Source organism: Otolemur garnettii, unplaced genomic scaffold, assembly GCF_000181295.1.
Source record: "Otolemur garnettii isolate 467f Iridium unplaced genomic scaffold, OtoGar3 scaffold00075, whole genome shotgun sequence".
In the NCBI taxonomy this organism is placed as follows: domain Eukaryota; kingdom Metazoa; phylum Chordata; class Mammalia; order Primates; family Galagidae; genus Otolemur; species Otolemur garnettii.
In genome coordinates this window covers 5,672,208-5,699,729 of record NW_003852470.1, presented here as the reverse complement: position 1 = coordinate 5,699,729, position 27,522 = coordinate 5,672,208, and the positions used below count along the sequence as shown (strand labels likewise).

The window sequence follows — 27,522 nt, the reverse complement described above, 5'->3', positions numbered from 1 at the left end:
TCTCCCCCATGACTGTCCCCCGTGTCCCTGTATTGGGGGGTCTCCTCCGACTGTCCCCCATGTCCCTGCATTGGGGGGTCTCCTCCGACTGTCCCCCATGTCCCTGCATTGGGGGGTCTCCCCCTGACTGTCCCCTGTGTCCATGCATTGGGGGGTCTCCCCCTGACTGTCCCCTGTGTCCATGCATTAGGGGGGTCTCCCCCAACTGTCCCCCATGTCCCTACATTGGAGGTCTCCCCCTGACTGTCCCCTGTGTCCCTGCATTGGGGAGTCTCCCCCTGATTGTCCCCTGTGTCCCTGCATTGAGGGGTCTCCCCCTGACTGTCCCCCATGTCCCTGCATTGGGGGGTCTCCCCCTGACTTCCCCCCATGTCCCTGCATTGGGGGGGTCTCCTACTGACTCTCCCCCGTGTCCCTGCAGACTGCAGAGAGATCTTGCTCCCCATGATGACAGACCAGCTCAAGTACCACCTGGAGCGGCAGGAGGACCTGGAGGCCTGCTGCCAGCTGCTCAGTAACATCCTGGAGGTGCTGTACAGGAAGGATGTGGTGAGTGACGGCTCCATGCCCAGAAGCTTGTCCTGCCTCACGGTACAATGTTACACTTCACTTGGTCAAGAAGGAAAGGCCTTAATTGTATAGTTTTGCCTCCCTCTTTCTCCCTGTAGAGATGTACCCTTAAATTATTTTTATTTGGGCCCAATACCCATGCTCAATGGTTAGGGTGCTGGCCACATGCAGCAGAGCTGCTGGGTTCAAATCCAGCCCAGGCCTGCTAAACAGTAATGACAACAACAACAAAAATAGCTGGGCGTTGTGCCAGGCACCTGTAGTCCCAGCAACTTGGGAGGCTGAGGCAAGAGAATCACTTAAGCCTAAGAGTTTGAGGTTGCTGCGAGCTGTTACACCACGGCAGTCTACCATGGACAACATAGTGAGACTCTGTCTCAAACAAAAACAAAAGAAAATATTTTTCTTTGTGTGTCTAGGATGATTATTACATTATAGTGTTTATATGTTTATCCTTCTGTGTTGCAGTCTTTTATTTCCTGGATTTTCTGCAGAATGCCTCCCAAGACTTAGATTTCAATCCTTAAAATCAGATAGAAAGGCTGTGCTGTTAGGAGTTGGCTAATTAGCCTGCATTCTTTCTTTTTCAATTCTTATTTTTATTACAATCATACAAGCACAGAGTAGTTTTAAGAAAGCTGGTGGTGTCTCGAGCGTCACAGCGAGAAGAGCAGCTCCCTGCCCTCTCCCTGCAGGTAAATACTCAGCACCTTGATGCTCGCCTTGTTCTCCTTCACCCTCCTTCACCCAACCCGGTGTTGGCTTTTGCTCATCTAAATTAGGTGATCAATCCACCAGGTATTTTAAACATCAGAAGTGGGTGCAAGCACACATGGAAAATTCATGCTGTGCCTCCCACCCTGCCGAGCCATATATGTTTTTGCACCTGTGTGCACACACCTGGGACCTCATCAGCGCTCCAGAAGTCAGGTGAAAACAGGGCCTTGTGCCAGAGGGGCCAGGATTTTCACATAGACAAGCCTTGTCCTTAGCTCTCTCCTGCATGACTCGAGACGCCTTCCTGGTGAGTGTCTGTACAACCTGGTAGCCCACTCCTGGCCAGCACTGGCTCATTCTCCCCATGTCTGTTAGTACTTTGGAAGGAGGAGATCAGATTAAATTTGTTCATGGTGCTGGTGATTCTTTCATCAGCTCCCTCAGGGCTTTGCCTTTGGAAAGGTTTTGGAAGGCTTCACCCAGAAGTCAGCCTCCTCGGTCCCATTCCAGGCCCTTCCCTGGTCTCTGCAGAGGACTTGGTGGTAAAGTGGTTGTATGGCCAGGCCTCAGGGAGGAGGCGCTCACCCTAGGAAAGGGCCTAACGGACACATTTAATCAGGCTTACAATCCCATCCTGCACTAAATAAAAGACTATATTTTTACTGATAGAAAAGGCAATGGCAGTGTGAATTTGAGGCAGTTTGGTGAGTGCTATTTGAACATCATATTTTTTGTTCATTTGTTTGAGACAGAGTCTTGCTCTGTTGCTCAGGCTAAAGTGCTCTGGTGTTAGCCTAACTCATAGCAAACTTGAACTGCTGGGTTCAAGCAATCCTCTTGCCTCAGCCTCCCAAGAGGCCTGTAGCTGGAACTACAGGCACCTGCCACCATGCTGAACTAGTTTTTCTATTTTTAGTAGAGACAGGTTCTTGCTCTTGCTTAGGCTGGTCTTGAACTCCTGAGCTCAAGTGATCCTCCTGCCTTTGCCTCCCAGAGTGTTGGGATTACAGGCGTAAGCCACCTTGCCTGTCATACACATCGTATTCTGTGACCATTTAGGTTACTAAGATCTGACATGCCAGCCGCCTGGGATCGTTATCTGCCTGCCTTGAATTTACAGATGGCCAAGATTCTTTACAACGCTAATTGGTGGACTAATCAGGGATCATAAACATTATATTGTTTAAACAGATTTGCTTTTATTTTTAAGGGTTTGCCTAAATTAAATTACTATGATTATATATATTACAAATTATCATTAATGGACTATCATTAATAAAATGCCTTGAGTTTTCTTTGTGAAGGCTTTTGCCTTTGACAAGGGCCATTTTTCATCTTGTTAAGGGTCGTAATTGATTTACTCTTTACAGGGTAAATGGATTCCGTGACAGCGACTGGGGCTTGCATATTAATGCTTCTCCTTGGTGTGGGTTCTCACTGGTGTGTCCTTCTTCAGGGGCCGACTCCGAGGCACGTCCAGATAATCATGGAGAAGCTTCTCCGGACGGTGAACCGGACGGTCATCTCTATGGGGCGGGATTCTGAGCTCATCGTAAGTGCTAAGTGGCGTATGCTCGGATGACCTGGGCTGAGAACATCTTTCCCAGGAATGTTCCTAAAATCTATCTGCCCTTTTTCCAAATGCTGTTTGAAAATAAGTGTATTTTATTGCAAGGCAATGAGCAGTCAGCACACAGAGAAGGTCTTCATTTTCCGAGAGCCAACACTGTAGTGCAGGCAAACCAGTATTACAGAGACAGGAGTATTGGATTCTGGTTTTCTCATTACTTCTAGCAAAAGGTATTTTCTCCTAAGTCTGCGTTGTTACGGCAGGTTTTTATTCCCCTATATTTGTATTTAAGGTGCCATTAATAAAATTTGATGAGGGACCTTAAGAAAGTAATGAAGGCCCCCAACTTGGCTGTTTTTTATTATCGGGCTCTAATGTATTTTAGGCCTGGGCCTTAAATGGGGCAGGTAGGCACAGAAAACTATTAGTTGTTCACAAATGCTTTACCAGTAATGTAGACAGCCTTTCACTTTCACATCCTGATGCTTTCCCCCAGAGTTTTCTGCTCCCTACCTCATGCCCATTATAACATTTGTTTTCTTAGGCAAAAGATCCACGTGTAATTTCCATTTAAGTTTTTAAATTTTTAGCATATGTTATTTAATTAACCTTGGTGAATGGCTTTTCAAGAAAAGAGAACTTTTTTATGTATTAAATCATTACTGTGTACGTTAATGCATTTATGGGGTACAGTGTGCTGATTGACTTGGTATACAATTTGGAATGCTTATATCAAACTGGTTAACTTAACCTTCACCTCACTCACTTATTGGTTGTGTTAAGACATTTATACTCTACTCTTAGTAGTTTTGACGTGTACCCTTGCATCGTGCACATTAGGTGAGGTCCCAGTGAATACCCTTCCTCCTCTTGGCCTTCTCTTTCTGGACTATAGTTGTATTTTATCATTCCTATGAATGTGTAGGTGATTATATATTGATTTCATAATAGTATTGAGTACATTGAATACTTTTTCTTCCATTCTTGAGATACTTTACTGAAAAGGATATGTTCCAGCTCCATCCAGATAAACGTAAAAGATGTAACGTCGCCATCTTTTTTATGGCTGCATAGTATTCCACGATACACACACATACACACATATCACAATTTGTTAATCCATTCATGGGTTGATGGGCATGGGGATTGCTTCCATGACTTGACAATTATGAATTGGGCTGCAATAAACATTCCTAGTGCAAATGTCTTTGTTGTAAAATGATTTTTGATCATCTGGGTATATACCTAGTAGAGGAATTGCAGGGTTGAACAGTAGGTCTACTTTTATATTCTCTAAATATTCTCTAAAAAGCGGACGTATTAGCTTGCATTTCAATCAGCAGTGCAGACAAAAAGATAACTTCTCTAATCAAATAATAAAAGTCTATTCAGAGTTTTCCCCGGCAAATAGATGAGGCATGTTGGTCTTCCTGGAGTGTGACCTTACTTCTCTCTCCGTGTCTGTGGAGGAGGCAGGAAGGTAGAGGCTGCCTCCTTGGAACAAAACAAGAATGTTCCTTTTTTGCGGCTGGTAGCACATAGAGGACACAGTTTTGGGTGAATCACAGGTGAGCAGCGTAGAAGGATACTAAGCCTGCCTTAGTAAGCGTCTGTGCAGTAAAATAGTCCGTGGCTCAGCTCCGCACGCTTTGTTTAGATGCTCCTTTCTAAAGTGGAGCTCACTGAACTTCGATTGTAACATGCGTGAATTAGAAAGTGAGATGTTTCCACGTGAATTGGCTTTATTTGCTGTAGATTTCACATTAGCATGTAAACATAACACTCATCTTCATGTTCTTTATTCCGACTTCTCCGTAATCCAGAGATACCTTTACATGCCTTATGTGGAGTGCACAATGAGCCCCATAGAACGGGAGTTGGGGTGACTCTAGACACCCTCCAGAGGCCTGGTGTTCCTGTCTCCCTGGGGTCATAACATGGGTGCACTTGCACACTCCCTGGGGTGGGACCAGGAAGGGCCTTAAGCTAGAAGGAGTGGGGTGTGGCTTCAAGATGAATCAAACATCCTGTCCTTCTGCTAAGATCCTTCTTGCAATGGGTTGGATTTGGTAGACTGGGTGTGACGTGATGACACTGAAGGAGTTAACAGTAAGTGATGGACATTCTGGAAATGGCCTGCCTGGTGGGCAGGTGAGGGAGATGGCAGATGTGGAGACACTTGTGTCTCAGGTTAAGGGGGCATGGTCCTGTCTCAGTTAGGGAGGAATGGTCCTGTCTCAGTTAGGGGGGAATTGTCCTGTCTCAGTTAGGGGGGAATGGTCCTGTCTCAGTTAGGGGGGAATGGTCCTGTCTCAGTTAGGGGGGAATGGTCCTGTCTCAGTTAGGGGGGAATGGTCCTGTCTCAGTTAGGGAGGAATGGTCCCGTCTCAGTTAGGAGGGAATGGTCCTGGCTTAGTTAGGGGGGCATGGTCCTGTCTCAGGTTAGGGCGGGAATGGTCCTGTCTCTCCTTAGAGGGACATGGTTATATCTCACATTAGGGGGCCTGGTGTTGTGTCCAAGTATGGGGTCACAGTTCTATCTTGAGTTAGTCCTGTCTTTATGCTACTGTGTGAGTTTACATGATTTATAGTCCACTGGCCAGCAGTTAAACTGGGGAGAGGTGGGCAGAGGGGAAGCCCATAGTCTGGACGGTACCTTGGCATATGGAGAAGTGCTGAGATGTGCTCACAGCTTAATCAGAGGGTCAGGTGGATTCCGCGGGCATCTCCTCTCAGACCCTGTCGTCAGACCCCTTCCCTCTCTCAGGCGTAATGATGACGTGGTGGCGATAACGGGAGCTCGTATTACACAGCAGGCACCTGTAACTAACAGGAAGTAGCTTGTTTAATCCTCACCTGCATCCTGCACATGTAGCTGCAGACAGTGCCTGCTCGATACCCCACTCTGAATTGCTGCCACCAGCCCCGAGCACAGACTTGTTCCCAGTCTGTCCTGTAGCCTGATGTGTGTCGTGCTGATGGCGGTGACCTGTTTTGGGAGGCATGGAGAGAGAGGACTATGAGTTGCTCTCAGATCTCTATCTCAGCTCTGGAGACAGCTCTCCAGCAAATAAGCATCTTCCTCTTTTCAACTTTCAGTCTTCCCATGGGCCCAAACTCTAGGATTTCCTGAGGTGGAGGGGCCAGGCCCTGACTTGGAGGCCCATTTCCCAAAGAGCCTGGAAGAAACCATGTGTTCTAAAGAACCTGTAGGAGTTACTGTCCTTAATGTCCAGAAATTCCTTTGAATTTCTTTTTTTGTAAAACCATGCTGTCATGAAAGGAATCTCTAAGGAATAAATATTTTAAATAAGCTCTAATTCTGTAAGGGGTGGCAGTGACATCCCGATCTCTTCAAGAATGGTATTCAGCATTAAATCCCGGTTGTTTAGAAGTCTCTTCCCATCCTGCAGCAACCGTGAATCCCAGCTCTGGGTGGGGTGCTGCCCTGCTCGGACGCCTAAACTTGCTCTATCAGTTTGCTTCCGATGTAGATTTATGCATTAACTTTTTAATGTCACTGTAGTTGATTTGTGAATTTGGATTAGAGGGAATATCGAGAAAAAAAGTAGCCCTGACAAGGTGAACCTAAAACTTAATCAGCACCTTCCAGAGTGGAAAAGAATAGAAAATAGTTCATAGATCTATTTGGGGTAAGCTATACCATCCCATTCCATCAAGGAGATTTCAATCTTTATGTGTTACTCAGTTTTGCATAAATATAGTAGAAGTGATGTAACTATAAATCAGCTTAAAAATTCTAAGTAATCTCTGAAAATGGATTTTAAAAAATTAAAGTGAGTAAAAGGAACCCTTGAATTGATGTCCTTCACATAATGAAGGAAGGTTTACGGTTCCATGGTGTTTCTAGAGGTGACTTCTCATCCCATGGAAGTAGGGCGTTGATTGGGGAAGCTGCCCTGGCCTGGGGGATTTCCCCTGTCAGGTATGTGAACAGAGACCGGGGAAACTTCACACGTGATTGGGTAAGTGGGCATGCACAGTGTAGGGCTTTGCTGATCTGTATTGGGATATTTTGTATAAACTCAGCTGTCTGCCATTCATTTCCACTGAGTATATTTGAAATGGGCATTTGGAACTTACTTGTGTATATGATAGTAAAGGGCCATGATCTAAGTCTTATACTTTCTAAAGCCCACTCCCCCCCCCCCGCCACCCAACCCAATACCAGAACTCCATTTGGCCATTGTAGAGTTTAGATTGTGTGGCCATAGAACAGGGGCCCTGAAACAGAAGCTTTGCAGTAACTTTGTCAACGAATTAGAAGGTCCCGTTATGTTTATACCAGTGTAGTCTGATGCTGTAGAATAATGAGTGAAATACTTAGTTTTATGTTAAGTCAAGCTTCAGATTTTATTTTTGCCTTCCTTTGTGGAAGGCTTTGTAGGCCCTCAGCATTAAGCAGCGTTCTTTTCATCACCTGTGGTTCTGGGCAGGTGGCTGCCGTGGGGTGAGGTGGTCCTGTGTGCGGAGGCCTCCGTGGCTGAGCTGGTACCCTCACATGTCTGTGCGTCTTTCCCGGAGCGAGCACTTGTTACAGAGCGGATGAGAGCTGACGGAATGAGTAGCATTTAGCAATGTTTCTTCTGCTATGATATCAGCTGCTGTTGCTTCTTTCAAATGATCAGATTTACATTCTGTTAATGGGTCCTTTAAAAATGTAATCGAGTGAGAAGGACTTTTAAAGATTTTTCTATGGCCTGGATACACATCAGAAGCCTGGAAATTACTCATTCACTAAAATGAATATGTAAGCTGCTTCTAAGGAAAGGTTCCCCTGCAAAATTCAAAGAGGGGGGCTTAGGGAAGGGGAGAATGCTGCCTGGATTCTCCATTTATTCTTGTGATCACTGGTGCAGCTTGACTCACTAGACTCAAATGATGGGAGTTTGTTGGTTTCCACTCTGAACACCAATTGTGGGGGGACATTGCTGAGACGGGGACTGTGTTTCATCGTGACAACAGCATCATTGGTGGGGAATTTGCTGTTAGTGAAGATCCAGGGCTTTCTTTGGGCCTGGGTGATTTATGAGGACCTGACATGCTCCTTCATTTGGAAAACAGTGTAATAGAATTGGTTTCCCAGCGAATAGTGCCTTTTTTATCAAGACTCATAACCAAATATTTTCAAAAAACAAAAATGTTTTATCCCCATATCAGTATTCCTTTTGAGATGTTTACGCTAACGAAGGTTAAGGATGATTGTATTTTTAAAGACCACTATTTGTTAATCTTCTTTTGGAAAAGAAAAACAACATGCTATGACTGTTTCAGACAGATATGTGCCTTTTGTATACAGAGATCATAAAAAATATCTCTAATTGTTCTGTGTGCTAATAAACCTACTTGCTTTCTGAAAAGCATTTTAACACGTGTTGTGTGTGAGCCATGATGACTCTGTAGGTTCCCTTTTTATTTGGTGTTGCTACGAAATTTTTCCTTTCTTCTTATATTCCTGTGTTTTTTCAGGGTTACTCAGTAACTGTGGGTTTACTGCTGTGGAAAGAAAAACCCCATCATCAAATGGGCAAAATTGTGCTGGTTTTTTGTATTCGCATAGCAAACAGCACAGGTGTCTTGAGTTAACAATTGGGCTACTTAAAAAGTACTATGTTGTCTCACGTGACCTTGTCATTGGCCAAAACCTATGCTCCCGCATTACAGCGTGATCAGTTTACTCTGGTCATTTCTGATCTTTGGATCAGATTGCTGTTTACTTCTGGTAAGTAAATTGCCTGCCCGATTTGCACATGCCAAATGTGCTCCTGGTACAATTTTCATAGATCAAAGAAGATGTGACGGCGTGGAAAGCAGCTACTGTGATCTTTAGGTGACCCTGAACCCATGAAACTGCCCTGATTAGTAATCAAGTCAATTTTATTTGTTGACAAAAATGCTCCCAAAGAATTGACCTGCCAGTGGTAGGTTCTGTAAACAAGCCATCGCTGTTACAAACAGCATGAAATGCAAAAGTGCATGGCCTGTTTCTTGTTCCTGTCCATCCTCTCTTCTACGAGAGGCAAAAAACCAAAACACATTTATTTGATGGTGTGTTTTCTGAGTTTTAATTAGCCATGGTATGGCAGTTAGGACATGCCCACCATGATCCACCGAGGAAAGTGGTCTTGCAAGGCATCTTTCTTGATGCTGTTTGAAGACCGGAGTGTGTTAGCCTGATGCTGAGCTGTGGTCTGTGACGGTGGCCGCACCTACTGGTTCAGCCACTCTCTGACCCCGTGGCAGGTGATACCTGCAGCCGTGCAGCATATGTGGGAAGTGTTTCTGCTGAGGCCCTTTCTGCGGTAGCAGGGTTTTCCCCTGGCAGAGTTCCTCCCTGCTCCTACTGCTGGAGGTGGTGGTGGGTCTGAGGTTGAAGCAGCAGGTGACTCACATACTTGTCGAGTGCCCAGGATGCCCTTCATGGTGTCTTGGTGTCTATGGGACAGGACTTTGAGGCAGCTTTAGTAGGTGGCTCAGAAATGGTCACAGAGTAAGCCTTGAGCCCTCCCCACACCCGCTCCAGGAGGTCCTGTCTCAGGCTTCCTTCTCTTTTTGCACAGGTCCCTCCTGTTTGTCCCTTTCGTCCCCCTGATGAACTTGTGAGGGTCACAGGAGCCTCACCTCCAAGTGTACGGCACCCTCACTCTTGACATGTTGACTCTGCTGTTGTAGACATCGGGGAGGGGGTAGTGGCCTCCTGCAGACTGTCCTGGGGAGGCCACTATTAGCTACCTGTGGGGATGGGGGTGATGTTAGGCTGGCCTGAGTAGGAGGGGCGGTGCACAGCCCAGCAGGGTGCCTGTCTCCCACTGGGAGGAGAAGAGAAGGTGTCTGGGGCTGGGCACCTGCCCCATGGGAGCGCTGAGAGCAGCACCTCTGCCGGCCCATGGAGGATCTGCTTGGCAGCACTGGACACGGTTGGTCATCTCCTCTGAGGTTAAGAATACACTTCAGTCAGACCCATCCTGCTGTGATGCCCTGTGTACCCTGGAGTTCTGGCAGCCAAAGCCTGTGGCGGGCATGTGTCTGGGCAGGCATTTCAGTCCCTCCTCAGGCCAGGCCGGGCCAGCCTGGGGGGCGGTGCCCGGCACAGGGTGGTTTTGTCTTATACAGACCTGCTGGAATGTGTTTCTGCCCCTTCTTCCCTTACTGTTTTCTTAGATTCCTTTTATTTTCCCAATTCATTAAAGACAAGAAATAAGTTCAAGTAGCTGCATACAATGTCATCTTTGATTTTTTATTTAAAAATTAATAAAGAACTTAATGACAAGTATAATAATTTAATCTCTATACGTAATGCCACGCGTACATCTACATGAGGGAACACTGTTATGTTTTACCTTGGTTTTGTATCAAAGTTTTTACTTGAATCTTTCCAAGAGAAGAATCACCGTCTATTAGTGAAACAATTACAATCAAACTATGAAATGATTCTGAAAATATTTTTTTCTCTATTTTTGAAGATACTTTTATTTTTAAGGAGGAATTAGCTTATCTTCAGAGATTCATTTTTGACTCTGCAAATTAAAAGGATTTTTTTTGTCTAGACTGGTTTGAAACAGTGACATTATTTTGTGTATTAGGATGTCCTCTTGTTTAGACAGATTGATAGTACTGATTAGAACAGTGCTAACACCCTTATTTCAATTCACTGAGATAGCTGGGTTTCTTAAAACATAAGGAGAGAGAACATGTTGCAGACATTTTTATAACTTCAGTTAAAAACAGTATAAAAACATGAAACACATTTTTAAATTTCGAGTCTACGTGAAACAATTGCACTTCCTTCCTGGTGCAGGATCAACTTGCTTAGTTCTTGCACAAAAATATTTCTTAATTCTCTTTACTGATACTCAGGGATTTGAATCCTCATATAGTGTTTCTGCAAAAGATAGGTGCGTGTGTGTGCGAGTTTGGAATTAAAGCGTACATCTGCATTATTGAGCCACCCCCAGAGTGTCTACGGGTTATACTCTTCCACCTCTGGTCACGTCCAGATCTGACTACCGATCACTAGCTCCTTGTAGGATCCAAACACTTAGAACCAACATGGGTTTGCTGTCGAGTCAGGTGGGACATGGGTCGCAAGAAGTAGCTCCAGTCAGAACAAGCAGGTTGAAACCCTTTCACCAAGGCCAGCCGCTGTGCGTTTGGCATGTCATCCGTGAGGGGCACAGGTCAGCACTTGATTTGGTAGGAGACTGCAGGACAGAAACTTGAAGACTAGGGTTTCTTACACGTCCACAAACTGTTCAAAATTTAAGTTGTACAAAAAAATGCAAAATGAGATCCCTATTTCCTATGGTGAGAAGCAAAAAGTCGATAGACAAAGTCACTCACAGACGAGGGAACTGAGATTCTATAAAAAGATACTGGCAAAGGTGCAAAGAAATGAGTGAAAAAATAAAGGAACTAAGATTTACATGGCAACGTGTCATCGAGAGAGAACTCTACATGTTAGGACTGATTTAAAAAATACCTAAAAACATCTGATTCACAGCTTTCCCCTAAGTATGTCGTTTTTAGTACAACTTACTAGTAGGTTAAATGTAGGCGACATTGGGTTTGTCCGATGGTAGCAGCTAAACTAAACACGCTGTTTCTCTTTGAGATGGTCAGGTCTTCTGCTGCTGTGGCAAAGCAGACACACGTGCAGGAAACATCTGGCTGTGCTGACAGTGTGAACACGGCCTCAGAGGCGTGAGCCACAACCACACTTTCCGCCACGGCACAGGACGCCTGTGATTTATTGGTGACGGTCTTATCCATCCGTGTTTTCAAATTCTTGCCAGAATTTATCATTTGGCCTTTGGGCACCCAAAGATTAAAAAACATGATCTAGGAAAGCTTACTGTTCAGTAGCTCTGACCCTGTCAACTTGCAGTAATTAAAGGCATCTCCTGACTTTGGGGGACTCCTGGCTGCTGGCCAGATGGAAAAGGAGCGGTAAACATGTTCTAAGTCTGGAGATGAAGAGGATGCCAAGTGTGAAGTGTCAATGTGACACCGAGATGTGGTCACTCAGCTTAGCGCTACAGCACGTGAAGGCAAATATACATATAGTCACATTTTAGAGATTATTCATGGTCACCGACCACTTGAAAAAATTGTGCTTTCTCCGGAATTTGATGTGCTGAAAATTGCACTCGCCCCCCCCCGCTTATTTGCAAAATGAAACATAAAAATGAGGTCCTTTGCAAACATAAGGCTTGCTGTTTCTTCTCATTTAAAAAAAAAATAAAGGCTTGAAAATAATTATGAGTTTTAGCTGTGTACAGAGTGACAGCCTGCCATTTCGCAGGCTGATACACGGTTGCAGATCGGGGAGGGGGGAGGGAATAGAATTTTTACTTATCATCTTTGACTAGGAAAGTTTCACTTCAGATTGTACATCCCACATCAGTGAGCGGCAGAGAGCAGCCGGCAAGGAGTGACCCCGAATACCTTGCTTCTGCTAATTGTCTGTTGGTACAAAGGCCTTTTTGGTACGCAGGGCGAGAAGAGGGTGGTGCCCAGGCCGGCACTCTAGTTCCCCCAATCCTATTCATTTTGGAAGAGGATTGACTTTTAACTCCAGTGGGTTTTAAAGAGGCCTTGAGACTCCAAACACCATGAGTTTTAAAGGAACCAGAGTTTCCATCTTCCATGCTTTTTGGATTCCGTTTTGGATTTTTGCTTGGGAGTGGAGGAGTACGTCTCCTGAGAGTAAGGCGAGGGTGCAACCTGAGTTTCCTCAATGGGGTGGAGTTTCCTCAGAACTGGCTGGAGTTTGTCTTCTTGCTGCTTGAAGTCCAGCTCCACACTGGAAAGAAAAGATAGTGCAGAATTTAGTGTTCCACCTTCACCGTAGGAAGATGCCCCCTTAATGACAGCAAAATATAATGACATAATCACGTGTATTTTTTTTTTTATTAAATCATAGCTGTGTACATTAATGCAAACATGGGGTACAATGTGCTGGCTTTATATACAATTTGAAATATTTTTACCAAACTGGTTAACATAGCCTTCTCAGCATTTTCTTAGTCATTGTGTTAAGACATTTATATTCTACACTTAATTTCACATGTACCCTTGTAAGATGTGCCGTAGGTGTGGTCCTACCAATTACCCTCCCTTAACCCATCCTCCCCCCTCCCTTTCCCCTTCTTCTTGGGTTATAGCTTTCATTAGAAAGCTGTAAGTTGGTTTTATAGTAGGGCTGAGTACATTGGATACTTTTTCTTCCATTCTTGAGATACTTTGCTAAGAAGAGTATGTTCTAGCTCCATCCATGTAAACATGTAAGAGGTAAAGTCTCCATCTTTCGTTAAGGCTGCATAATATTACATGGTGTACATATACCATAATTTATTAATCTGTTCATGTAGTTTTTTTAAATAATGTAATTTTTATGATATAGTAATAAGCAATTGGCTATTGTATGTTTGAGCTCTACGTCTCTGTGAACTATTTAAAACAGGCTCATTTTCTTTGGAAAATACGTATATGCTTCCATGGGTGAACCTTTAAAGTTTTGATAAAGTACATAGTTGGTATTAAAGCATATAATATATTTGTTGAACTGAAAAGTGTGGAATGTGAGTAACTTCACTGTTCATAGACTGTTTACATGAGCTTCGTGGAGTAAGAATGTGAAACCCAAGTGTGAGTGGGCTGAGGTCATGTCAGTACAGACCTCCCAGGGGTACGCAAGCTCTGTTCTGTGCACCGTGTCACAAGATCAGACAAATGTGTTTACTTCACATGAATCACTCGTGATAGGAAACAACTTTGGTTTATGCTATCTTGCAAAATCTTACTCATCTTAAAGACTCGTGTCATCGTGCCTGACGCTGGGGAAATAGTGTGTTCACCAAGTCAACGCCAGTTTCTCCATGAGAAAATAAAATAAGAATAAAACAATAAAACGGCACTAAATTGTAATCACTTTCGTTATAATTAAAGTTCAAGGCATAGTGTGCAAACATGTAGACTTGTGGAAGGACACTGACCAGTCATGATAACGTTGTGTTGGAAAGATGAGATTAAAGATGGTTTTGTAAAGTACATGTTCTTACAGAATTGTTCTGAGGAAGGCCATCAGCTGGCCCAGAGTCCTCCCTGCCCTGCATGGCTTTGGAAAGGACCATGTTCCCTCTCTATTCCTCCTCACAGGTCCCCATGGCATTTGGATAACAGTTCCCGGCTACATGTTGTTTTTCATGAAGATCTCGGCATGCATATGCTTCGCCCCCTTTCCTGCACACCCACCCCTGCCAGTGCCCTGGGTCTAGGCCAGCCCCGGGAGGATGCTGCTCTGTCCTCCCCCTCTGTCTGGTCTGGACGCTGGATGTAAATGTCAGTAGATTTCAGTCAGGGCTCAGTGGTGATGGGAGAGCCTGAGTTCCTAACATTTTATATCCACTGGAGCTGTAAACCATTTACAAACACGAAATCCTATTGATTGAGAGAGCTGTTAATCCTAGCCAAATTTTGACATTTTAGGAAGACAAAATAGCAAAGCTCTATTATCTGGAGTTTTAAAACAAGTTCAAGAGCCATCTAATGGATGATTTTCTGTTTAAATCCACCATTCCATTTTTTCTTGTCAAAGACTATAATATTAAAAATTGAAAAAGAAGAATGGTCTGGAAAGTTTATGGCTAGTACCCCTGCTCCTAAAATTAGAGTTATTCTTTCTTCCCATTTTCAAAAGGCCTCTTTGAGTTACGCTGAAATTTATAGGAAGTAGAATAAAATCAAATTTCGCTCCAGAATGTAAAGATGGAGGGACACAGTTCCTCTTAGGGACAGCTGTGGAAAGTGGACATCTAAGGATGTGTTTCTGTCATGAAATTCGCGCCTGAGTTCTGTGCTTTGCCGTAGTGGAAGGAACCCAGGGTTTCCAGCCTGCGTCTTCCACCTGATGGGAGTAGGGGTTTCCTTCACTTCAAGGGGCATGATCATTCCTGTCCTGTCTTACTGAATCATGGAAAGGATCTCTCACTCTGCCCTCCCCCCAAAAAAAGTCCTTGAAAGTTCGCTTCCTAAACTATAAGATGCAATTCAAATGTTATGTTTTCCTGTTATCTATTGATTACTAATTTCATAACGGAAACAAAAGGTAACTAATAAAGGTATCTGTTAGAGAATTCTTCATCTGGGACATTTAACAAGGAAAATGAGCTTTTCAGTTGAGTCTGCAACTGTGTGGTGTGTTAGATTCAGTGAGTGTGTGTTCTCGGTCATAACCCACCACTTTGATTGTCCCAGGTAGGCTGTGAGTTATTAGGGCTGAGGGCAGGTGCTAGCATTTCCTGTGCTTAACGGTATAGTTCTGGCTACCTGTAATTATTGGATTCCCATTAACTACTACACTGGGAATCCTGTTATTAACCAATTTATCACACCGAGGAAACATGTAATCACAGGTAATCTAATCTGAGTTCTTGTTAACAAAATACTCGACTTTATCTGCTGCGTTGATTCCTGCTGGCACGTTCTGATCACCATGCTCTGGGAAGTACATCCAGGAGCAGGTGAGTGTGACCTGGGAGGACCCAGCGGGAAATGCTGGCAGGGAGAGGAGGGAGCTGGTGAGGCAGCTGTGAGCACCACCCCCACTCCCACCCACCCCAATCTGTAACATGCCAGGTACAGAGCATCCGCCATGGGGGTGGTGGTGCGGGTGCATGAGCCAGGTTGTGTGTGGAGGGGCGTGCAAAAGCTAGTCGGCGGGAATGAGAGATGTCCATCCTTCAGGTCGTTTCTGGAGGGGCATGCACGAGCTAGTCGGCAGGAATGAGAACTAGTCGGCGAGAATGATGTCCATCCTGTATGCTTTCTGCTGGAGATGGTTCTTGTTGGAGAAGGAACATACCTGGTCTGAGTTTGCAGCAGACAGGTGGCTGGACAGGGCAGTAGCAGAAGGCTCTTATTCTGGCCAACTCAGGCTGACAGAGAGCAAAGGTCCCTTTGGTCTACAGCCAAATGGCCAGAAGAAAGCAGCAGTGCTATCCTGGGTAGGAGAGGACTGGCACAAGAGCTGCCGGGGCATTCTAAGGCACGGTCACTCCCCGTATGCAGACCTCCTTCCGTGTTTGAGATAGCAAGCTGTCCAGACGAGGGCCAGGGAGGCCTGCCTGCTGGATGGTGATGGCACTGGCTTTGGCCTTCCCCTGCCTGCCACCCTGCAGATGTGTGGAGTGGGTGGTCCCCACTCCTGGTGCCACATCTTTGTCCCTTGCTGCCTTGTTCATGGCTATGACTTTGCCCCCAGCCTGAAACATCTCTCCTAGCTCATGGCAGGGCTGGGTGCTCCTTGTCTTGCTGTTCTTTGGGTACAAATAACCTCTTTTTGCTGGACGGCCTTCCAAAAGATCGCCTATTACCCATCCTCAGTGCCTTCTCTGTGCCGACCATGAACTGTTATGTTTGTTTCCTTATTACTTTTGCCTCCATCTTCCCAAGTGCAGGTGCCATGACATCATCCCATCTCTGTCCCCAGCAACGACATCAGGGCCTGAGTCATGGTGGTTGCCTAAATAATATTGCCAGAATTAATGAATAAGAACAGAGCCTGAGAAGACAGATCCTGCCTCGGCTCGGTCCCAGCTGCCCAGCACTGCCTTGTTTTGGCCAATAACACGGTCATTGCCTGCCCTCTCTCCTCCTACACTGAGATCCCCTTCTCGCCACAGACAAAGAGGTCTGCCCCTGGAGGCAGTGTTGCTGGAACCACTCCAGATAGAGTCTGGCCTGGTTCCATTCCATCAGATCTTAATCGAAGATTTTAAAACTCACTCTGCCAACCACATGCCCACATCTTTTTGGAGCTCAGCTCCCTGTCCCAACCTCCCCTAGTGCCCTTTTTTCTAGGATTCTGCAGTGAGGTCTTGGACGGATAGGTAGGGTCCTTGTGAGTAGCCAACTGCTCCTGTTGCTATGTGTGGAGGAACCTAGAGTGTTATTTTATTCCCTGTTCATTTTTCATGCTAGCCAGAGGGGGCCTGGGCCTGGGCCTGGGCCCTAGCCTGACCTTTGTTTTCCAGGCAATGTTGCTTCTTGGTACCATCAAAGTCACACGCCTCCAAACCACATTGTGTGGACTGCCTTCCAGAGTGGTACCAGCACAGAAGCTTGGGCTCACGGTCCCTTAGGGCTGGGCTGGGGCTCTGCACAGCTCCCTGCAGTCCCCTGGGCCTCACTGCCCAGCTGCCCAGCAGCAGGAGGCTGCTGCGGGTCCTGCCTGCTTCCTGCCTAAGGGATCTGGTGTGCTGGTGAGGACGTGCATGTCACACTGAATGCTTAAGCAACCTGGGGAAAGTCCTGACTCTTGAGATTCAAAGCATGAGCCTGATAGGGCTGGAGTTGGGTCAGCCTCACCTGTACAAGGTGTGCTCTACTTTTAAATGCTTGAGTCACATGCAGGCTGCAGACTGTTGGGGGTGTTTGCAGGACAGAGTTAGGGGAGCTGTTGTTATTTACCTCCTTTCCCTACCTGCATCGCCATTCTCCCTCCAACAAGGGGACCATCCAAAAAAGCTCCCGAGTGAAGAGCCCCGTGCCCTGTCACCGTGTGGCGAGTGGGTACTCCGCAGCTCATCCTGGCACGTGGTGGAAGCCACTGCAGGTCGATTTAAATTCTTCCATTAGTCTTTTTACCTTAAAAAGTCTTAAGGATGTGGACTTTCTTTCAACATGATGATTTTGTACATTTCCAAGGAAATAAAAATCTGCCCTAAATCTCCGGCTGCTGGGTCAGCCGCGCCCAGGCTCGCTCTTCCTGGCGGAGACGGTGCCAGGCTTTGTAGTAACACGTCTCCCTCGCTCTGTGTGACTGCAGAGCTGCGTCCTTCTGGCTTCTCCAGTTTATAGTGTTTGTCACATGCTCCTATAAATACTCAGGCCCTGCCACAGTTTTTTTTTTTTTTTTGCAAGCTGTCGCTGACTCCTCAAGTTAAAAGGAATCTGTTTTTAAAAGTCCCTTTCTTCCTTCATCTGTTTCACTGTGTGTAGCCGTAGAGAGTTAAAAGCAGATGCCTTTGGCTCCCAAGTGCTTGCTTATGTTCTGGAGTGGAAGGAAACCCCAAACCATTGATTTCTGTGCCCTCCATGGTGCTGCTCACTGGGGGACTCACTGGACAGGAGACCAGAGGCCTTGACTTTTAATTCTCTGGCCATTAAATCTCAAAGCCCCCAGTGCTCACTGTGGCTCGTGCTGATGCGTGCTCTGTCACTGCGGCTGCATCAGCTCACCCAGGAGACCTGAGCTTCCACGGCTGTGAAATGACCTCTGAGATGAGCCCCTTCCCATGGGGGGCCCAGGAAATGCCACTCATGCTGTGAAGCACAGCACCAGGAAGACATCGCAGTATGAGAGGGTTCTTGCTGTGTGGCCTTGGGTAGACAAACCACTTCCTGAAAGCACCATCCTTTGGGGTTTCCTCAAAGCAGACATCATGTCAGTCTGGCTGCAGCCCGGCCGGCTCTGCTATGAGCATCACCAGCACTGTCCCGGGAAGCCGAAAGTTAGTGTCTAGGTCCCAGGCCTGGCTCTCCCTTCTATGCTGGGTGAATCTAGGCAAGTTCCTTCTCTCGGAGACTCAGTTTACATATGTGACCCAGCCATCTCTCCAGGCAGCGAAAGAACTAGGACCCCAAACAGCCATCACTCTCTTCTGAACATACCTCCTTGTGATCGTCTGAGGGACCCGTGAATCCAGCATGTCCAAGGCCGTGTCTTTCCCCCAGATGGCTGCTCTGTCCTTTCAGGCACAGCCGGCAGCCAGATTCGTCCGGCTGGACACACTACAGATGCTGGCATCAGACTCCCCGTGTCCCCTGCTGTCTCTCCATTGCTGGGCCAAGTGGATTTGCCCTCAGCACAATGCCCCGTGTCCGTCCTCCTCCGCCACCTCCACTGCCCTTGTCAGGAACCTCAGCATTCTCCTCTTTGGCTGCTGAAACATCTAAGTCTCTTTCATTCTTTCTTTTCTACCACTGTCCAGTCACCAAAGTCACCTGAGGAGAACTGGCAAGCTCCTCGTCCAGTTCCTGCTCATCCCTCCAACCTGGGTCACACGTCATCTCTTCCCTCTGCGGGTTTTCTAGAACCTCCATGTCCATCTGCGCCTCCAGTCACACCCACACAGGCCCAGGATGAACTGCCCCCAGCAGAGCCCTCCGCAGATGGTCACTGCAGTGTCTCAGACGGGGCCCGCTTGCTTTTCTCAGATCCGTGAACTCACTGAGGGTCAGTCCCTGTTTTAATTCATCCTTTGTCTGCGGGGCCCTTAGAACAGTTCCGTCTCCCAACACGACCTCTGTTTGCTGAATTGAAACAAACTCGTGAACGGAACCAAATCCCCTCCCTTGTAATCTCAGCAAATTCTGCTGCCCTATTTACTGTTTTCATTTAAAATTTATTCTATTTATATAATTCTATTTGTCCTACATCTATAATTTGTTATATATTACATATTATAATAGGCATATGTCATATGCCTATTTTATATAGAACCTCTGTAAGTTGACCAACCAAGGGACTGTAACAACCAGTCAACATATGGAGGTGGTTAACATAGGGAACTAGGCCTGCTGTCCTGACCTGTACATGTGGTGCACGTCCAGTCTATGAAAATTAGGTCAACTCAAGGCGGTGGTCAGTGTAGGAAGGTGGTCTGCTATGGAGGTTCTACTGTATATCAATCCCATTCAAATAAAATACTAGTCATTTGTAATTACTAGCTTGTTAACAGTTTAAACATAGAAATAATTTGCAATAAATGTGTATCCTTCCTTTACCACTATTCCACATAGTGGGAGTAGAATCAATATTCACAGTATCACAGTAAGGTTTAAAATACCAGAAAGAGATGGCTAATTAATTATATTGGTACTTGACCTACAATATCTATCCCCTTTTTCTGATATGCTATGAAGGAAATTATGATTATAGTTTTTTTTAAAGCATTAGCCAGATATGCTCATTATAAATTACATCATGAAGTACCCAAAGTCATATTCAGTGACCTTTTTGATTTTGCATCCTGGGTGTTTTTCCTGACTATATTGGAGATCTTTTTGTTTTTTGTAGAGACAGAGTCTCACTTTATCACCCTTGGTAGAGTGCAATGGAGTCACAGCTCACAGCAACCTCCAACTTCTGGGCTTAGGCGATTCTTCTGCCTCAGCCTCCTGAGTAGCTGGGACTACAGGCACCTGCCACAACGCCTGGCTTTTTTTTGTTGCAGTTTGGCCCAGGCTGGGTTTGAACCCGCCACCCTTGGTATATGGGGCTGGCGCCCTACTCACTGAGCCAGAGGCACCTCCCTATATTGGAGATCTTGCTTGATTAAAGCTCCATCCTGGTGTCCCTCTTAACCTGCAGTTCTCTCTGGAGCACAGACACTGCTCTGGGGCTCCGACCTTACCTGTATGCCCAAGTCTGAGGGCAGGTTAGGTGCTCAGTGATTGGGGGACCCAGTTGTGGCATCCCATAAAGTTGTGCCATGGGGAAGTACAACTCAAGTCATTCTTACAACCTCTGGCCAGCAGAATCCCTCCAGTAGGAAGGAGACCATATGTGTGTATTAAGCATATCTTATATTAGCCTCCTAGGAAGCCATTACAATCATACGTGGTAATTAGAAAGAAGAAAACATTTATTAATATAGCCTGATAATGCACCCTTGTCCCTGACCTCAACGAAAAGCATGGAGTTTTCCATCTTTGGGGAGAAACTGTGTTATATCTGCAGTGAAGAGGAGGCAGTTGGGAACTCTCTTTGTCCAAAGCTGGTTGCAGAGGGTGCCTTGGGTGCTGGGGTGGCCCACCAGGTCAGGGGCTGGCTGTGATCTGAGCTCACACCTCTCCTGCCTGTCTCATTTTGCAGATAGGCATGGTTCTGTCCAGAGAGGTCAGTGAGTCCCTGGTTTGCTCAGTGCTGGAGCCAAGGCTGCAAAGCCACCCTCCCTCCCTGGGCCACGAGCCCAGGGCTCTGGTTGCTAGATGCAGTGCAGTAAGGAACTCCCTTTCTGTCCTCAGCTGAGAGTCACCCACATCCTCACACACAGAAAAGCATTAACATCTTGAGCATGTCCTGTGGTGCCGCTAGTGACCTGTCTGAACCCTAGGCTCCCTGTGGACCTCTGTGATGTCATCTTTAGAGATGACAGGGTTCGCTTATGATGACTGCGCGGAAGCACCTGCGGATGCCCTCGGCAGCCACTGCAATCTCTAATCACAGTATTCCCTGTGGAATTTCATGCGGCCTTGCTCCGGGCATTGTGGCAAGGACTAAATCCTGTATTTAGTCCCTAGAAGACTCTTCCCATGAATCTAACAGTGTAACTCCGTTATGCTGTTTTAAGCATCAGTAAATGCCTCTTTAACTTTTACCTTAGGGCATAACCAAAGGTGATGGCTATTGGTATAATTGGCCTTTCTCTGCTGAATACATTGTATCTGATTGCTTTATAAATAATATGTGGAGATGAGTAATCAGTTTTCAGTTTTACAGCTATAGTCAGTTTTACTGCATCTACATAAGAGAACTAGGGTTTCTAAAAGTTCCTAAAAAATAAATAAAACCTAAATCCTTATGTATAGGGGAAATAAATAATATTTGTAGAATTTGAATAGTAGAGTAAAAAAACACTTGGATTATTAGCTTTGGGAATTTTTCTAGAATTTTGAGGTCTGTCAAAATCATTCTTTTTTTCCTGACTTTTAATTTACCTTATTAAAAGTATATTTTCTTGCACCATAGTAATGTGTCCAGGGATTTCTTTTTGTCATCATCTTCCCACTCTGTCACTCAGTGCAAATACTAGGACAAAACTCTAAACATTAGTCAAAAGGCTAATTGCTCCCCCCTCCCCAGTTCATGTCGTAAAAGAATGTAACTAGCCCAAGGTGGTGACCAGAGCAGGCCCCGAGAGGGTGCTTCCAAGAAGACATAATCACGGAACCACAGAGACTGCAAAGACTCTGACACATGGGCTCTGGACAGGCCAGACTGGCACCATGTCTGTGCACAAATGCAGTCACCTCGGTTAACAACAGAACTTCAGTCAGAAGCCTGTGGGCTCTGCTGGCTGGTCTGGGCTGCGCCCTGCCCTGGCCAGCTCCCAGTCTTCAGCACCCTCAGAATCGGTGAAGTATCCGTGTATGTGGTTTTACCTGGAGTCTTCGTAGGCTTCATTTTTGTGCTCTCATTGGTGACGCAGTTATGCAAGAAGATTTGTGAAAATGCAACCCACTGCTTTGATAAATTCCTCGTTCAACTTCATATTAAGGTATTTTCCTTATCTCTCCCGAAATTCTATTGTCAACTGGGGAAAGAACTTGCATAAATTAGGAGCTTCCTGCTTGAGAAGCAGTCAGATTCTGTTCTACTGGAACATTCCCCAGCTGCTAGAAGGATGGGTGCTGAGGGGCGGTGCAGCATCCCTGTCCGTCCATGGGGATGTTCGGGCTCCTCCTCCCCGCATTCGTGCCAGCTGTCTCTCTCTTTCTGGCCTGGAGGGCTCTCTGGAGATGAACCTCCATCTTCCCTAACACCCTCCATTGGTCATCCCGTTTCCCTGGAGTCTGCTCTGCCAGGCAGAAGGGTCCACCAGCCGCACTGCCTCGCCTGCCTCTCACCCCTTGTGAACCTTCCGTGTAGGGGGCTCCCTTTGGGCTCAGCTCTGTGCTGTCCTCACTGCAGGGTGTTAGGGCAGGAGGCCGCATGGACTCGTCTTCTGTTGGTTCCACACTCCTGCCCACCCCCCAGTGCCTTGTGCCGCACCTGTCTTCTAGGAGTCCCTTGAACAAATGCTTGTTGAATCAGCGCATCTAGGCTCCCAAACTGGGAAGGGCTCAGGCAGTTTATCAAAATGGCAGTTTGGAATTCTGTATATGCTTGACTCTACCGTGTTTCCCAGAAAATAAGACCTACCCCCAAAATAAGCCCTAGCAGGATTTCTATGCATTTGTTACATATAAGCCCTACCCTGATAAGAAGACCTAGTGATGGGCGTGGCTATGCAGCATATCTGCATAACCACGCCATGCATTTTGGTGGGAGAGGAAGCCATCCCCTGAAAATAAGCCCTAGTGTGTCTTCTTGAGAAAAAATAAATATAAGACAGTGTCTTATTTTTGGGGAAACACGGTATTATAGCAAATGATGAGGTTCAGTGTGGACAACAGGGCATCCCACAGCCCCTTCCCTCTGTGTTGTTGGAAACGTGACAGGCAGACCCATGGCGTCCCCATCCAGTCAGTTCTGAGCCCACCACTGATCCACAGAATTACACAGAATTTCCACAGAAATAGGTGGCCTTGGTGACAGAGGAATGGGTGGCGTGTTCGAGAGCTGCCTGCCTGTGGTTTTGTCAGAGACAGGCAGTCCCTAAGGTCACATACCTAACGTTGGAGTTCTAACACTTTACAGGATTTTGGATCCTGGTGAAGATACTATTTAATTAATCTGAGTCAGCATTGCTGTTATTTTCCAAGTTTGGCTTCCCTCCCCAAAAGCCTTTGAATTGAGGTTGGCACATATTATTTTCATACCAACTGTACAATTTAGAATTTAGGCCGTCTGTTGCAGTATTATTTCACAAATTAACCATTTCAGTGAAAGAAAGAAAAAATGGATTTGCCGGGGTATGTTTCATTGTTCCTTTCTGAAACAAAATCTGAATACAAGGTGAGTCATCCACAGCGTGACTCATCAGACTAGTCTGACGAAAGGATGAAACAGGATGGATACAAAAGACTTCAACTGCTTATGAGCAAGGATTATATTAGTAATTTATCCTTAAAACATTTTCTGAAATAATTACAGTGTATTTTGACAAGAAACATGGAAGATAAGCTAGAAAAGTTTTACTAAAGAAACTGAAACTTGAATCTCTTTTAATCTTCTTTCATGCTGAGCTGGTCTTTAATTAGAATATCACAACTGGTCCAGATTAAAATCAAAGGGCTGTCATCTTAGAAAAAAATGTAAGTATGTCAAGCATCTTAAAATTTCCAGTTATCTAAACTGTCACTCTGTTACTTGGGGTATCAGCAGGATAGTCAATTCTCTGTTGAAAAACTGTGTTCAAGTTTACATAAATTGACTTGCCAAGGAGAGGGGGGTTTTGCCGAGAAATGCTGTGACTGTCCACGCTTTTACCACCATGCTCAGTCTCAGTGGGAGGTGTCAGATCCATTTCTTTTCATAATTGTAAAGACTGGCCCTTGGAGGCCAGGCACGGTGGCTCACACCTGTAATCCTAGCACTTTAGGAGGCCAAGGCACGTATATTGTCTGAGCTCAGTTCAAGACCAGTCTGAGCAAGAGCAAGACCCCATCTCTACTAAAAATAGATAAATTGAGGCAAGAGGATCACTTGAGCCCAAGAGTTTGAGATTGCTCTGAGCTAGGACGCCACGGTACTCTACCAAGGACGACAAAGTGACACTGTCTCAAAAACAAAAACTGGCCCTTGGGCTTTCAGAGCTAGGAGGAACCTTCTTGATCCTTTAATGCAAACCTGTAAGATTTAGATGTTGGATGACACCCTGCCCAAGATCAGGTGGAAGCTCAGCCCTGACCTCCCAGATGTGGAGTATCTAAGGAGAAGGCTTTGCCAGGCTGGTATTTCCAACCCTTAACTTGTGGAACCGGTAGCATTTTTCCTGAAATTGCTTCAAGACCTTTTATCCTTTTGATGTTTATTTAAGTCCTTTATATTTCCATGACAGAATTTTTTTTTTTTTGCAGAGAAGTATGTACCACCACCCATGACAAAGGTGCACATTTATTATAGGACTGTGTTGACAAAACCACAGGCAGGCAGGTCCCGAACACCCGACCCTTTTCATCTCCCTGGGCCAAGTGTTGCTGGAAAGGTGCCTAGCCATGCTGCTCAGACAGAGTTAATTGAGTTGTCAGTGAAAAGCAGTGTTTGTGTGCAGGACAGGCCGGGTCAAATTCATTGACCTCTAGGGCACTCTGCCCTCCAGCAAGCAGGGTGTAACAAATTGCAACATGTGGACACTGGCAGCTGGGATGGCCCCTAGAGTTCTCAAGCCTCTGGGACTAGCACAGTTGTGGGGCATTTTAAGATTTTGAAACTCCTCTAATCTCAATCCTAGGGGCTCCAGGTATCTCATGGGGAGGATAGAGAAGGGAGTAGAGATGGCGGTGCCTGAACTCGCAGGAGTTCCCTGTGCTCTTGGAGCTTGTTCTGAATTGCCTGGCTTTGAACCAACCACAAGGACCGTGGCCTTGAGCTCCAGCTTTCTCTGTCTGCTGGGGTCCTATCTCTGTAGAGTTATATGCAGGAATTGAAAGAGGACTTGTTTGCAGGTGTCATGGTCAGGACAATAAATGGACTTACAAAGTCTTAGACAGTTGGAAACTCCCTGTGGCTCGCTCTGGGTCTGTATTTTGGAGATGCTGTGGCCACCCACGGGCACTGCTGCAGGGGCACCTGAGCACGGGATTCCTCCTGCCCAAGGACTTTTGAATGAGTTTTCAGTTCTGAATGCTTTTATCCCAAAGAAACGTTTGTTCTTAAAAAAGCAGTTGACATTTGGGGGTTGAATCACAGGGCATTATGGCAGGCTGAGCGATACTCCGGCTCTGTTCCCCCTGGCTCCACACTCCTCTTTCTTTTGGTGAACAGGGACCCTGAGGGAAGTTACCATTCCTGGTGTCTCAACAGCCCTCAGCCACCAGAGCAGAATTCAGTAGATGGAGTCTTCTGGGAGCCAGTGACGTTTTCTCTTCCTTCTGGAGATAAGTCGTTGGTATTTAGACAGGATTATGGGTTGTCCGAACTGACATGCTGGGTTGACCACCACTAGCCTCTCCTTCCAGGACGTGAGTGAGGCCCCATAAGGCCAGGGGCTCCCAACAGTCCTCTCTCTGCTGGCCTCTGACTCTGCCTGCTTCCCACAGGGATGCTGGGCCCTTCCTGAACCTGTTTATACCATTCCTACTTGCTACTGAGATGATTTAAATATTGAGTGTGCGTAAACTAATGAGGCAAGAGAGAATTGTTATTTTTGTGAGTTAGATGCTTTGGCGAGAGTAGGGTACTGCAAAATATTGAATGTTAAAGAGGCTGAGGCAAATGAACTATGTATCCAGAAGGATTCTGAAATTAGATTCTATCACAAGACTCCACTCCACCTTAAAGAAAGGAAAGCTGGTCTGTTTCACGGAATAGAACTTGGACCTGTGTAGCAAAGGTGCCTATGTTCAAAGACGACATCTGGGCCTAACCTCAAGAGACTGGCCTAGCTTGAAAATAATTTAAACACAAGAGTTCAATGTATGAGATTCAAATTAAAGTAACATGTTTAATGGGCAGCGCCTGTGGCTCAAAGGAGTAAGGCGCCCGCCCCATATGCCGGAGGTGGTGGGTTCAAACCCAGCCCCGGCCAAAAATAAAAAATAAAAAAAATAAAGTAACATAAGTTTAAGTTAGGTACACTTCACTTTTTATGAACTCCTTGTTGACTGGTTTTTTAATTAATGGATGAGCTTTTACTCCCTTTATCACCTGTTTCTGCAGACCTCAGAAAACTTATTCAGTATCAATAACCATTGTAACAGCAACTGTTAAACTTGGTTATTTCCCTTATAAAGTGACAGGAAATTTGGGAAACAGAGCTCGCTGAGCTGCCTATGTTCAACTGGGTGGTAAAAAACAAGTCTTTCTTTGAATATTTGTTGGAAGGCTCCAGGGGGCAGTGAGAGTCCAGCAGAAATATTTATCTACAGAATGTTCTGGGACCTGCCCACTGAGCCTTTCTGAGTAACTTCTGTCTACAGCAGGAGTTTGGGGCTCGTGGGAATTTTTTATTGTTGTTATGACTGTGAGGGGGCGGGGGCTTTTAAAGGATTTTCTTGCAAGAGTGGTCTAGATGTCCACTTTTTCTCTAGTAGCATCTCTCTCAGATGCTTCTCGAATTCATTCAGGGTTGACTGGAGGGCCTGTGAGTGTGCAGGGGGCCTGTCTCTATTTGGTGTTTGAAGATGTGTGCCGTCAAATCGCCAGCATGAGCAGTCGTGTCTTCAGTGACTACCAGTCAACACGCCTCTTCCCAGCTCATACGAGATAACCAAAGGGGTCACAATGCTTCAGTCACTCATTCTGCCAGTCTCCCTGAATTTTAGCCAATTCCTGTGGTGCCCGGACACTTACAGTCCTTTTGGAAATTGGCCAGTGGTTGACATTGGGGATCCATGCAGAATGTTGCCTAAGACAGTTCAAAATAGTAACCACTTCAGACTAATTCCTGAAGAGACAAATTCCTGTGCTTCGTGGACTTGTTAAATTACTTTTAATATCATTTTTTATGTATGTTAGTTCTGGACTTAAGAGCTAAATATATTTAAATTATTTTAGTTATGTTGGACAATGTCTTAATGAGTTCCTTTTTAGTCACCCACAAAGTGTTAGTAGGTTTAGTCTACAAAAGCTCATTCTCTGAACCTTCTCTGGAAGTCCTTGCACCCTTCTGCCTTGTTGTCTTAGTATACCAAAGTAACACTGACCTCTGAGGACACGCTGGGCCGCTCACCAAAGTAACCCTGACCTCTGAGGACACGCCGGGCCGCTCACCAAAGCAACACTGACCTCTGAGGACACGCCGGGCCGCTCACCA

The 27,522-nt window shown here is 45.8% G+C and overlaps 2 protein-coding genes across 2 annotated transcripts in view; one reads left to right on the top strand and one right to left on the bottom strand.

Annotated features, from left to right (window-relative positions):
* DOCK1 (dedicator of cytokinesis 1) overlaps nucleotides 1-27,522 on the top strand; it is a 455,243-nt gene that overhangs the window by 148,785 nt on the left and 278,936 nt on the right. Inside the window, exons 25-26 of the mRNA XM_012807800.1 lie at nucleotides 422-549; nucleotides 2,744-2,839. Coding sequence (XP_012663254.1) covers nucleotides 422-549; nucleotides 2,744-2,839 — 224 coding nt within the window. The remainder of the gene's footprint in view (nucleotides 1-421; nucleotides 550-2,743; nucleotides 2,840-27,522) is intronic.
* The window catches only part of FAM196A (family with sequence similarity 196 member A), a 38,804-nt gene continuing 23,738 nt past the window's right edge, over nucleotides 12,457-27,522 (bottom strand). Inside the window, exon 3 of the mRNA XM_003794063.1 lies at nucleotides 12,457-12,680. Within this exon, the coding sequence (XP_003794111.1) occupies nucleotides 12,497-12,680 (184 nt within the window). The 3' untranslated portion in view covers nucleotides 12,457-12,496. The remainder of the gene's footprint in view (nucleotides 12,681-27,522) is intronic.